This window comes from Carcharodon carcharias, chromosome 19 (genome assembly GCF_017639515.1).
Source record: "Carcharodon carcharias isolate sCarCar2 chromosome 19, sCarCar2.pri, whole genome shotgun sequence".
Taxonomy (NCBI): Eukaryota; Metazoa; Chordata; class Chondrichthyes; order Lamniformes; family Lamnidae; genus Carcharodon; species Carcharodon carcharias.
The window spans coordinates 104,353,703-104,367,086 of NC_054485.1; the positions used below are offsets into that span (position 1 = coordinate 104,353,703).

The 13,384-nt window shown below is 45.5% G+C and overlaps 1 protein-coding gene across 3 annotated transcripts in view; it reads left to right on the plus strand.

Annotated features, from left to right (window-relative positions):
• The window catches only part of atf6b (activating transcription factor 6 beta), a 109,050-nt gene that overhangs the window by 86,302 nt on the left and 9,364 nt on the right, over window positions 1-13,384 (plus strand). For all 3 annotated transcript variants that reach the window (XM_041212240.1, XM_041212241.1, XM_041212242.1), the window contains 5 exons: window positions 8,670-8,780; window positions 9,181-9,280; window positions 10,775-10,842; window positions 12,312-12,423; window positions 12,869-12,953. In XM_041212240.1, coding sequence (XP_041068174.1) covers window positions 8,670-8,780; window positions 9,181-9,280; window positions 10,775-10,842; window positions 12,312-12,423; window positions 12,869-12,953 — 476 coding nt within the window. The remainder of the gene's footprint in view (window positions 1-8,669; window positions 8,781-9,180; window positions 9,281-10,774; window positions 10,843-12,311; window positions 12,424-12,868; window positions 12,954-13,384) is intronic.

Sequence of the window (13,384 nt, forward strand, 5' to 3'; positions counted from 1 at the left end):
TCCCAGCCGCTGCCAATTTTCTCCAGGGTTGCACAACTACATTTTATGGTTAGTCTGGTTTCCAGGGCAGCGCTGGGTAAACAGGTAGATTGCCTTCTGACCTTATCTCCTTCGTACAGACTGTTAATGATAATGATTGATGCCAAAAAATATTCCCATTGCTCCTTGACGTTCCTAATAATTCTAATATTGAGCCTGCTGCTCCCGTTCTTTTATTTCTTTCATGGTTATCTTAGCTGAGTCCTTTCAGTTCTAGGAAGTAGGAAGCCCCACCCCACCCCACCGCTTGAAGGAGGAAGCAGTTTTTTTGACTTTGAACTTGTGCAGTTCAGCTGCAGTGACACCCTGTATCAAACCCCCAAACTGTCCCAAACCAAACCCTACCCCTTCAAACAAAGCAGCATAAGAAATTGGAACCAGGAGGAGGCCCAAAATGGCCACTCGAGCCTCCTCTGCCATTCAATAAGATCACAGTTTTGTACCTCAATTCTACTTTCTCACCCTACCCCCACAGCCCTCGATTCCCCTCTGGTCCAAGAGCCTTATTGATTTCAGTCTTGAGTGTATCCCCCTGGAGTGGAGAGGTCCAAAGATTCACTACTGTCTGAGTGAATGAATAAATTTCTCCTCGCCCCTCTGCCCAAAATGACTGACCCCTTTACTTTGAGACTTTACCCCCTGGTTCTCAACTCTCCGGCCAGGGCCCCTCTGCCATCCAAACCGTGAAGTTGTTACAGCTTAGAACGAAACCATTCGGCCCATCGAGTCCATGCCAGCATCATAAAGCAACTCAGTCAGTCCAATTCCCCCGCAGTGTTCTGAGCCCTGCAAGTTTATTCACCTCGAGTGCATATCTGAATTCATTTTGAAATCGTTAAATGTCTCTGCTTCCCTCACTCTAGTAAGCACCGAGTTCCAGGGCATTACCACTCAAACTACATTAAAAAAAGGTGGTTCTTCACATCCTCCCGAAACTGTTGCCCAAAATCTTAAGTCTGTGCCCCTCATCCGTTGTGCCATCAGCCGTTGGGAACAGCTTTTCTTTGTCTACCTTATCTGTTGTAATCTTGTACACGTGTAGCATATCTCCCTTCAACCTCCTTTGCTCGAAGGAGTTTCCCCAACCTAATCTTGTGGTGAAAACCCCACATCCCTGAAACCATTCTAGTAAATCTCCTCTGCACCTTCTCAAGGACTCCCACACTCGAGTGCGTCTGTGTGAATTTTGCATTGCTAATCAGGCATCCTTTTGAAGACTGGAAACGGGCATCCAAGGCTCAGTTGCCACCTTTGCTTTGCTGTGGCATCTCGCACCCATTAACAATCTGGGTTTTATCAATTTTCCTTAAACAACAATAACTCGCATTTGGTAGAACGCATTCTCTGTGAAAAAACATCTGCATTTTGCAGACAGGAGAAAACGCTTAGGAGGAGGAGAGATTGGGAAGGGGGTGGGGGGTGTGTGGAAGGAGGGAGAGTGTCCAAAAGTTTGTTCGGAAAGAGTTGTCTTTCGAGAACTATCTCCTAAAATGGAGATGTGGAAACTGCAGAGAGTGTGGAGCTAGGTGGTCGGTAGCACCGCTGCCAGTGTTAGGATGGAGGGGGAAGGATGGAGCAGGGGAACCAGGGGATTGGAGAGTTATTGGAGAGAAGGTTTCCTTCCCATCATTCTGGACCAAATTTGAATGACAGCTGAAAGGACTTGCACACTAACTGCCCTACATATAAAGAAGGAGCAACTCGTTCCAAGTTTAGCAAATGGTTTTTTTCTGCTAGCTGTGTTTAATGAAAAAAAGGAAAGAAATGAGCTTTTAGATTTTGAGGTAGATGAAGAGTTTGTTTAATGTGACAGAACCTCACCATAAACCGGCTTCACGGTAACTAAGCGGAGTGATGCAATTAAAGTGGAAGTATGTTCATTTGAATTGTCACATGTTTGCAAACTCTCAAGAAAAGGGCAGTGATCAGTTCCTAATGGTATGTTGTATCCCTCTTTTTGTTTGTTTTAGCGAATGGTAGGTCACAAACCGCTCGGACATCGCTGTCAAAACAAACATTTGTTGCCCATCCCTAATTGCCCTTGGGAGATGGTGATGAGCCCCTTCTCGAACCTTTCTGTAGCGCTTTGGTACTGCCAGGACAGTTAAGAGTCAACCATGTTGCCTGGTCTTAACCTGGTTATTCATTACCTGGTCTAGAGTCACATGTAGGCCAGACAGATTTCCATTCCTAAAGGACATTTCTGAACCAGTGGGTTTTTACAGCAATTGATGATGGTTTCATGGCACAATACGGAGGCCAGCTTTCTATTCCAGATTTTTCTTTTATCTTTTTATGTTTTTTTTATTAATTAATTGAATCGAATTTGAACCAGTTTAGCTTCTGGATTACTAGTCCAGTGACATTACTGCTGCCACCAGAGAGATGGAAAGAGAGTGGGATAGAACAAACCAGCAAAATAAACCATTCAGCATGTCTACAGACACTTTTCAGTCGCATTACAAACTCAACCAAAGACGCTGATGCAAAATAATGCTGTTGTTATTAAAAGAGCTAAATCTTCTCCATATTCACAGATTAACATTCCAGGCTGTAAACGTGCAGACAGATGTGAATTGAGCCTCAGTGCAGAGTTCAGTCACTGCCCATGTCTGTGTGGATTGTAATTCATGAGGAAGCTTGTACTTTTTATCTGCTTCAGTTCTTCATCAGAAAGGAAGAAAGAATTTGCATTTCTGTAGCACCTTTCACGTCTTGGGATGTCCCAGAGCACTTCACCGGCAATTGAGTGGTTTGAAAAAAGAGTCAGTGCTCTCAATGTATGAAAACATACGAATTAGGAGCAGAAGGAGGTCACTTGGCTCCTCGAGCCGGGCCACCATTCAATAAGATAATCACTGATCTGAATGTAACCTCACCCCTACATTCCTGCCTACCCCCGATAAACCTTCACCCCCTTGTTAATCAAGAAACTATCTAGCTCTTGCTTTAAAAATGTACAAAGACTCTGCTTCCACTGATTTTTGAGAGGAGGCAGTAGTGTAGTGGTATTGTCACTGGACTAGTACTCGAGATACCCAGGCTATTGCTCTGGGGTCCCGGGTTCAAATCTCACCACGGCAGATGGTAAAATTTGAGTTCAATAAAAAATCTGGAATAAAAAGTCTAATGACGACCATGAAACAATTGTCGATTGTCGTAAAAACTGGTTCACTAATTTCCTTTAAGGAAGGAAAACCTGCTGGTCTGGCCTATGTGTGACTCCAAACCCACATCAATGTGGTTGACTCTTAAAATGCCCTCTGAAGTGGCCTAAGAAGCCACTTGGTTCTCAAGGACAATTAGGGATGGGCAATAAATGTTGGCCCAGCCAGCAGCCCCACATCCCACAAACAAATAAAAAGAGTTCCAAAGACACTTAACCCTGAAAGAAAAAAATTCTCCTCATCTGTCTTAAATGAGTGATCCCTTATTTTTAAACAGTGACCCCTAGTTCTAGATTCTCCCACAAAATGAAACATCCTCTCCGCATCCACCCTGTCAAGACAGCTCAGGATCTTAAAGGTTTCAATCAAGTCACCTCTTACTCTTCTAAATTCCAAGCCTAACCTGTCCAGCCTTTCCTCATAAGACAACCCACCTATTCCTGGTATTGGTCTAGTAAACCTTCTCTGAACTGCTTCTGAAGAATTTACATCTTTCTTTAATTAAGGAGACCAGTACTGCTGCAGATGTGGTCTCACCAATGCCCTGTACAACTGAAGCATAACCTCCCTACTTTTGCAATCAATTCTCCTCACAAATAACATTGTTAGCTTTCCTAATTGCCTGCTGTACCTGCATACTAACCTTTAACCATGCACTAGGACGCTCAGATCCCTCTGAATCTCAGCGCTCTGCAATCTCTCAGCATTTAGATAATAAACTTTTTTACTCTTCCTGCCAAAATGGACAATTTTATATTTTCCCACATTATACTCCATTTGCCAGATCTTTGCCCTCTCACTTAACCTATCTATGTCACTTTGTAGCCTCCTTACGTCCTCTTCACAATTTACTTTCCTACCTATCCTCGTGTCATCAGCAAATTTAGCAACCCTTCCTTTGGTCCCTCCATCCAAGTCATTTATATAAATTGTAAAAAGTTGAGGCCCCAGCAGTGATGCCTGTGGCACACCACTAGTCATATCCTGCCAACCAGAAAAAGGCCCATTTATGCCAACTCTCTGTTTCCTGTGCCTGCCAGCCAATTTGCACTTAGCAAACTTCTAACTATCAACAATTTGATTTTGTTTTAAATGTTTTAGTTTGAGGGCTAAATGTTTAGCTAGCATGCCAGGGCAGAACTCCCCTGCCTGTCTGATCATTTATGTTCAGCCAAAAGGGAAAACTGGGAACCTCGGCTTAATGTCCCGCCTACAAGGCGGATGAGACACTTAAAAGGCTTCCATCATCTTTTGGGGTTCTCAAAATGCTACCTGAGTTGGGCTGTCTGAGTTGGTGGGTGAACTTAATGCGAATTTTAAGTATCTGTTTCCCCTCTGGGTAGCCCTGGGCTTGGCCAGTTTTTAGACTCTCATGCACCCACTTGGGATCAGAGAAAAGCTGCTTGCTGTAGATATCCCCTCTTCCATATTTCCTTAGCTCCATGCACTGGCACTATCCAGATTATCCCTTCTCCCACCACAGAGTGCACTTGGGAAACACCCTGAGTTTTGAGAGACAATTTCTGGGACCCGAGCAGTAGCTACTGAACATTCTCTGTCTTGATGCACTGCGCCAGAACTGAGTTTTTACTTGTTACATCGTTCAGTTAGAGGCAAGATGTCATAAACTAGGCTTGCATTCCTGGAGTATAGAATCAGGGGTAATTTGAATGATTTTTTTAATGATTTTGAAAGGAATTTGAAAGGGTGGATAGAGAAAATTATTCGTGTTGGGGCCGTTTAGGTAGAAGGACATAACTTTAAACATCAGAGCCAGACCATTGAGGAAAGGAGCTAGGAAATACTTCTACATTCAAAAGATGATTAAAGTGTGGAACTCTTTCCCTCCAATGCAAAATGCTAGCGCAATTGACCATTTTAAATCTGAGACCGCTAAATTTTGGTAGGGAGTATAAGGGAACAAGGAGCCCAGACGAGCAGCTGAAGTTAGGTCACAGGTCAGCCACGAACACACTGGGTGGTGAAGTAGGCTCAAAGGGTTGAATGGCTTCCATTTCTTAAGCAAGAACAGATAACAGAAATTGGATTCAATTCAGGTTATCCAGTGTGAAATTGCGCACAGGTTTTTCTTGGAAAAGCGTTGATTCTTTAAATCTCCGAAGAAGAAAACCCAAATTCCTGAGACACTTAAATGCTGTGCTGGTGTGTGGCCCTTAGCCCTTGTAGAAAATTGATCCCTATCTGGCACACTGTGAATGCTGTTTAGCATGATTCATGGTTGTTGTGGAAATCCTGCTTACTGTGCAGGTTTTTTGTGTGTGTGTCTGTGTGTGTGTGTGTGTTGTGTGTGTTTGTGTGTGTGTGTGTGTGTGTGTGTGTGTGTGTGTGTGTGTGTGTGTGTGTGTGTTACGAGGACTGGTGAACTGCTTGTACAAAAGCATCCCCTTACGCCCAATAGAGTGGTACTTTTTTACAAAGTAAGGTTCAGCCACCCAGTGAGCTAACATCTGTGGAATTTGTGGTTGCTGCTGCGGGTTTGAGGGCACTCAGCAGGCTGGTTATAGTGGTTGCTCTGCACCCTCTGCTATCTCTGCATCATCTGTGCTACAATAGCAGCTTTGGATGCAGGCAGGCAAAACACCGAGGGGCCTTACTCCCTGCTTCACCAATATGGCTCTCACCTGCCGTGGAGACCTGCGAACCTCCTCATACAAGAGTTATGCACTTCATTTTTTACCTGAACCTATTGCGTGACACAAAAAAGAGCACAGAGCTTGTTTTGTTTATTGTAAAGATGGAAGTAATCAAAGGAGGATTATATGTGCTGAACCTAGACTCCAAGCCTCTTTAATAGACTTTGCCAGAAGGTTAATTTATGTGCGTTTATAATTCTGGTGAAAATTATGGTTGACAAAGTTTGTGGTTTTCAGCTTTTGTTTGCATTACATGAGATTTATGGTCCTGTACTCCACATAATTTGTTCATTCTTTTGTAATGGTGGGGAAGCACAGTTGTACTTGGGCTTATACACGCCACCCAGTTTCACTCCCCATCGAAATAAATAGGGATTAATGTAGGACAGGATGTCAATCAGAACTCCACCTGACTTGTGAGATTCCTGACTAGAGAATGAGGTTAAAATTGATGCCCCCACCTCCCCCCAAAGAGTTAAAAAGACTTGTGTTTATATAGCACTTTGCATGACCAGCAGATGTCGCAAAGGGCTTTGCATCCATTGAAATACCTTTGCAGTGTAGTCACTGTCATTCTGCAGGAAATGCCGCAGCCAATTTGCACTCGGAAAATTCTATGAACAGCAATGTAATGATGACCATAGGATCTTTTACATCCTCCTGAGCAGGCCTCAGTTTAACATATCATATGAAAGACAATGCAACACACTTTCAATACTGTGCTGGAGTGTCAGCTGCATTTTTATGCTTGAACCTGGACTCTTGTGATTCAGAGGTGGGAGTGCTACCAACTGAGCAGAAGCTGATACTCTTGACAAAGATGATGGCTTGAAAATATCTCCACAAACAAATTGGAAATTCTGTGATGTAGGTTATCATAGGCTCATGGAATACAGGAGCATTGTTTCTGAAAATTTGACACGCAGCCACAGAGGGAGATGGCAGGACAGTTGGCCAAAAGCTTGGTCAAGGAGTTAGGTTTTAGAAAGGAGAAAAGGGCATGGAGCAGATCTTAAGGAGAGAATTTCAGAGCTTTAGGGCCCAGGCAACTCAAAACACGGCTGGGAATGGCGGAGTGATTAAAATCGGAAATGCTCAAGATTTCAGAACTGGCAGAGCGTGGGGTTGAAGGAGATTAGAGTTGGGGAGGTGCACACCCATGGAGGGATTTGAAACCAAGGGTGAGAATTTTGAAATTGAAGCATTGATGGACTGGGAGCCAGCTTAGATCAGCGAGCATACGGGGTGATGAGAAAATGTGACTTGGTATGAGCTTTGGATGAGGTCAAGTTTGTGGAGGGTGGGAGATGAATGGCAAGGAGAATACTGGTACAGTCAAGACTAGAGATAACATAGACATGGATCAGCAACAACAGGATGACTTCCGGAAAGTCAGGCAAAACCCATTAATGGGCATGAGCTGTTTCCCCTGTTGAATTGTTCTCTGTGTACTGTACTCTGGTAATCCATTAGTCCTGGGTGAAGGGAATAGCCCTGTCTGTATGTTATTAATGGGGGCTACCAGCTCCAGGCACAGAACTGTAACCAGTTAGTTCTTGAGTTGAAAACGTCCTTTGTATGTGATCCAAACTTTGGGAGATGACATCTGCAATCACATTGCTGGGTGTTTTTCCACAGTTGAGGTGAACACAATGAGAGTTTTATATTGCCCTTGCGTTTTTCCTGAGTCCATTATGGCAACACTGAGGTGGTCAGTGCAACATCGAAATTATAACAAACACCACTTGCGTAGTGAATTTTCCCATCAGCTTTATTAAAACCGCTCCAGCCGTCCGCCCGTCACTCCTACACTAGTTTTGAAGTCCCAAAGTTGTGCATGCTCTCCTGATTTGAGATTTAGTCAAGTGGTTTAACATTTTGAGGACTTTTGACAGTTTTTGCTTATTTACTGTATTTCTGCTCACAGGACGCGGATTTGAAACAACTGGCAAAAAAGGCAGAGGGGAAGATGAGAATTTTTTTAAAACTCTTGAGTTGTTGTGACCTGGGATGGATTGCCTGATAGGGTTATGGAAAAAGGTTCAATAGTAAGTTTCAAAAGGGAATTAGATATACACCTGAAGGGGAAAAATTAGCTGGGCTTTTGGGAAAGAGAAACTAATTGGATAGCTCTTTCAGAGAGGCCCACTCCAGGATTTAGGAGCACAAAAATCTAGGCTGATGCTCCAGCCCAGTGCTGCACTGTCTGAGCTGCCATCTTTTGTATGAGGCATTAAACCAAGGCCTCATCTGCCTTCTCAGGTGGACAGAAAAAATCCCACAGTACTATTTTGAAGAAAAGAGTTATTCCAGTGTGGTGGCTGTTATTTATCCCTCCATCAACATCACAACAACAGATTATCTGGGCATACTCACATTGCTCTTTGAGGGAGCTTGCTGTGTGAAAGTTAGCTGCTGCGTCTCCAACAGTGACTACACTTTAGGAGTAGCTCATTGTCTGTGAAGTGCTTTGGGATGTTCTGAGGTTCTGAAAGTAGTTACATAAATGCAGCCCTTTTCATTGAGGCAAAATGAGTTGAATGGCCTCCTCCTGTGCTATGAATTCAGTAACTTTCATACAGTAATGCTGCACTATCCGGCAGTAGTGAGGGATGGAATGGTAGCTGATAAGGCCAGCGTGTGACTCTTAAAGTGAATTTGCAAGTTTGTGTTAAAAATGCTGTCGATTATTAAGGAGGTGGCGTGGGTAATATTTAATCCCCTGCACCATGCTCTAAACCTGCGCAGGTTGGGGATCTGCTTTTTTGAACCCTGCCCCACAATATCTTTATGGACGCTTTTATTTCAGCAACATCACCATGGCATACTCCGACGTGAAAGACCTGGTGCTCCGCGACATTGACCGAATCCTCTTCCCTTCCTCAGACTGCCGTCAATTCAACAAGACCGAATCGCTCAGGTAGGTTTAAACTTTGGAGGCTGGGCGGGGGAGAAATTGGACCGTCTCTCATTGGCTCCCTTAATGGGATGGGAGTGGGTGGCTGGACACACAGTGAAAGGAAAGAACTGAGGGGGAAGGGGAGCGGGAGGGGGCGGTGCAGATAAAATGAGAAACTACAAGGTTCAGTCTTCACCCCAGAGCTACGAGCTGAAGTGCTGAGGAATATTTTGTGCTACTCCTCCGAGTTAGAATTCACAGAGAAGGAAAGGTAAACCAGCAAACTTCAGCCCAGTTGTCCCAGCTGAGAAAACAGATGTGGAATTGAAGTGTGTCTCTCTCCAATCCAGACAAGCCACTGAATTGCAAGGCTGGGTGTTTCACTGAGTTTTGTTTCTCTAAATGCCTCTCTCTGATCCAGGCTCGCTGATGAATTACGTGGCTGGGTGCACCGACATCAGATTGAAAGGACAAAGTCCAATGAGAAACCAAAGCGTCAAAAGAAATTTAAACAAGGCATGGTAGGTAGAGATTACCTGAACGTTCGAACACGTCTGTATGAGGTGAAAAAAATGTGACTGGTCCTACCATTTAATTGTGTGTCCCCATTGTCGTTTTCAAGGTCTCCTGTTGTCTCACCAATAAAAGCATGCCCTTTATAGAACTAAAATACACCCAGCGGTCTCTGCTGGGGTACCCAAATGTAGAAGCCATAAGGACTGATCGTTATGCCTAATCTCATAATAAGTGGAGGGTCTCAGCTTTGATACGTTCTGTGTGCCTCTAGATTTGTGCTGTATTTCCCATCCTTGTCTAGGAACATAGGAACAGGAGTAGGCCACTCAGCCCGTTGCTGAGCCCTCTGCTTGGCCATTCATTTAGATTGTAGCTGATCATCCAACTCCATGCCACTTTCCCGCACTATCTCCGCATCCCTTGATGTCATTGGTGTTTCTCGAATCCCTCCACTGCCTTGACCTCTCCCTATCTCTTTAACCTCCTCCATTCGCGCCACCCTCTGAAACCTACGCATTCAGCTAAATCTAGTCACTCGCTGAGCCTCAATTTTCTTTCGGTGACCATGCCTTCAGGCGCTGAAGCCCTAAAGTTTCAAATTCTCCCCCTAAACCTTTTTATTTCTCTTGCGCTCTCTCTTTACCTCCTTATCTTTCTCTCTGCCTCCTTCCAACTTTGTTCACCTATTCTAATATATCCTTTTGTAGCTTGGCATCAGATGTCCACCTTAGGACACTTTACTATGTTAGAAGCACTACATAAATGCAAGTAGTTCATGATGTGCCCGGGTCACTTGTAGCTTGTGGCATTGATGTCTTAGGCACTCAGCCAAACTGACACTTCCTTCCTTACACAGTTCTTTGGGTGAAGCTGTCACTCTTCTGAGCTCCTTCGGAACCCAGGATACTTACTTACCAATAACTGATAATTGGGGTGAGCAAGTGCAGCCAGGGATTACTAAGAGTTTTTTGAAGTCACTGAGACTGTCCGTTGCTGTCTAACCCAAATAAAGTCTGGACATCTATAATACACACCAAATTTGTGCAGTTCATTCGAACTGCTGTGCAGCATTGTTTGGAGTTCATGGAGGGGGTCACTGAAGAAGAACTTGCATTTTGTGGATCACCCTTTCGCATCCTCTGGGTATCCCAAGGTACTTCAACCAGTGAATTACACGCCAGCTAGTTTGTTCACAATGTTTGATTTAGGGGAGGAGTGTTTCTCAAGAATCCAGGAGAGCTCCTTGCTACTCTGTAATGCTGATGATGTTTTATGCACAAAAGATAAATTCATATATGTCACATGTCTATGTTTTAATAAAAAAGCAAAATACTACGAATATTGGAAAAACTCAGGTCTGGCAACACCTGTGGAGAGAGAAACCATTAATGTTTCGAGCCTGCATGGCTCTTCAGAGCTCTGAAGAAGAGTCATACGGACTCAAAACGTGGTCAGCCACGTTATTTGCTAATTGCTATTAATTAACGTCTCCATTTCAGAGAACACAGCAGAGGAAAATCAATCTGTCCCGTTTTATTCCAGTTCACTCTGCAGAGGCGACCACAAGGTGAGTTGCAGCAGCTTCTGTCTCGGTCAGTCCGTGTGCGCGCAATGGCCGCCATTTCTTTTATTTTGGAACTCTGATTCTGTAGAATAACAATTGGCCTCCCTCACTTCAGCAAAACTGGCTATTTTCTGTATGAATCAAAAATTGTTGCTTGACCGAGGTGCGGGGTTGGGGGGGTGGTGTGGTGGAGAAAAGGATAGTTGATATTTGAACCAGAACAAGTAATTTTTAGATTCCTGAGCGATGATTATCTAATTGTGTTTACATTCCAAAGCTGCCTGATGTAATGGCACTTTAAAATTACAGGGAAAATGCTCTGTTGGAATTTAATAAAGCACATCATTTTCACTTGTAGAATTTCCAACTTGGATAGTTGGAATGTTTTAACCGGAGTTTGTATTATCCTGCATTGACTGTTCAAAATGTTCTACATCCGATGTAAAATCGAGCTTGGTTTTTAAGTGCCCATTTTTCATTTTGTTTGGGTTATTCCCGTCTCTCTCTCTCCTTCTCTCTCTCCCCCCCCCTCTCTCCCCCCCTCTCTCTCCCCCCCTCTCTCTCCCCGCCTCTCTCTCCCCGCCTCTCTCTCCCCGCCTCTCTCTCCCCGCCTCTCTCTCCCCGCCTCTCTCTCCCCGCCTCTCTCTCCCCGCCTCTCTCTCCCCGCCTCTCTCTCCCCGCCTCTCTCTCCCCGCCTCTCTCTCCCCGCCTCTCTCTCCCCGCCTCTCTCTCTCCCACTCTCTCTCCCCCACTCTCTCTCCCCCACTCTCTCTCCCCCACTCTCTCTCCCCCACTCTCTCTCCCCCACTCTCTCTCCCCCACTCTCTCTCCCCCTCTCTCTCTCCCCCTCTCTCTCTCCCCCTCTCTCTCTCCCCCTCTCTCTCTCCCCCCTCTCTCTCTCCCCATCTCTCTCCCCTCTCCCCTCTCTTTTCTCATCTCTCTCCCCTTCCCTTCATCCTCCACAAATGGTAAAGGTTCCTACTTCTCTAACTGAGAGGATAAGCAGATATGAGTTGAGACTATCCAGGGCTCTGACCATAGCCACCCTGCTCTGCCTTTTTGGATGAGGCGCTAAGTCGAGACCCCGTCTGCCCTGTCGGTAAAAGATCTCTCAGACGCAATATTAAAGGGGAGCAGGAGAGTTATCTCCAGGGTTCTGGACCATATTTATCCCTCAAATAGCATCATTTTAAAAAATAACAAGCTGGTCATTATCACTGCTGTTGTGGGAGTTTGCTGCGCGCAGATTGGCTGCTGCGTTTCCAACGTTACAACAAGATTACTTGATTGGCTGTATTGCACTTTGAGATTTGCAGAGGTCGTGAATGGAGCTACGTAAATGCAAGTCTTAGTTTTCTGCCTGAGGGGCGGTGTTTCCCTTCCACTGTCCTTCCATGTGTAACTCTGAGTCTGCCCGTTGCACAGCGCAGTGCCTTCTCCTGGTGGTTTGAAACATTTTCCTTGTTGGGCAGGTTGGCCTCGAGTCAGCTGCAGGTTTACCAGAGCCCAGAGCAGAGTTACTACGACTTCATGGATGCCATTGATAGGAGGGAGGACACCTTCTACGTGGTTTCATTCCGAAGGGTAACTATTGTCAACCTTGTAGTTTTTCTGACTACCATTGGGGTTTGTCTGTGGGGGGCTTGGGGTTTGCGTGTGCAGGAGGGGGCTTGGGCTTGGGCGCATGCGGGCGCTGCTTGGGGCTTGGGCGCGTGCGGGGGGAGTTTGGGGCTTGCGTGCTCCGGGGGGGGGCGTGGGAGGGAGCGGTAGCTTGGAGCTTGCGCGCTCCGGGAGTTCTTGGGGCTTGCACGCGCCAGGGAGATCTTGGGGCTTGCGCGCACTGGGGGAAGATTGGGGCTTGCATATGTGGTGGGAGCTTGGGGCTTGCGCATGCGGGCCTGTTGGGTGGAGGGTGGGGGCGGGTGGTGAGAGTTTGCGTTGTCTATATGTGTGTGTGTGTGTGTGTACGTGCGGTGGGACCTGCTCCATCCTTTCTCCATCCTAGATCCCTCTGCCCTGTTCCCCACAGGATCACCTGCTGTTACCAGCCATCAGTCACAACAAGACCAACAGGCCGAAGATGTCCCTGGTGATGCCAGCCATGGCAGTGAATGGTAAGTGAGAGCGGCATGTTTGTTCCTGCTCCTGACATCTCTTTATGTGTGTCTGCTTAAAATTGAGCCTGAATATGGAACTTAGAGCACAGAAGCAGGCTATTCAGCCCAGTGCTTCATGATTTCGAACATATCTCCTCTTGAGTGCTGTAAAGGGGAGCAACTTGATAAGACTGATTGTGGCCAGTGCTGCACTAAATGCCCCATAAGCTAGACCTGGCTTTTGACTGCTGTTCCTGCCAGTCTGTCCATTCCATCTGGGCCGGACGAGAAAGGAACAACGTTTGGAAAGCTGCAGGAACTTTACAATTCAAGTCAAATAAATAGGGGACTATCCTCTAAAACTGGGAGATTAATGCATTGATGAAGCAAAAGTAAAGAACCCGACTGAACTAAGGTTCTATACCCCAGCAAAAACCTTTCAATAAAAC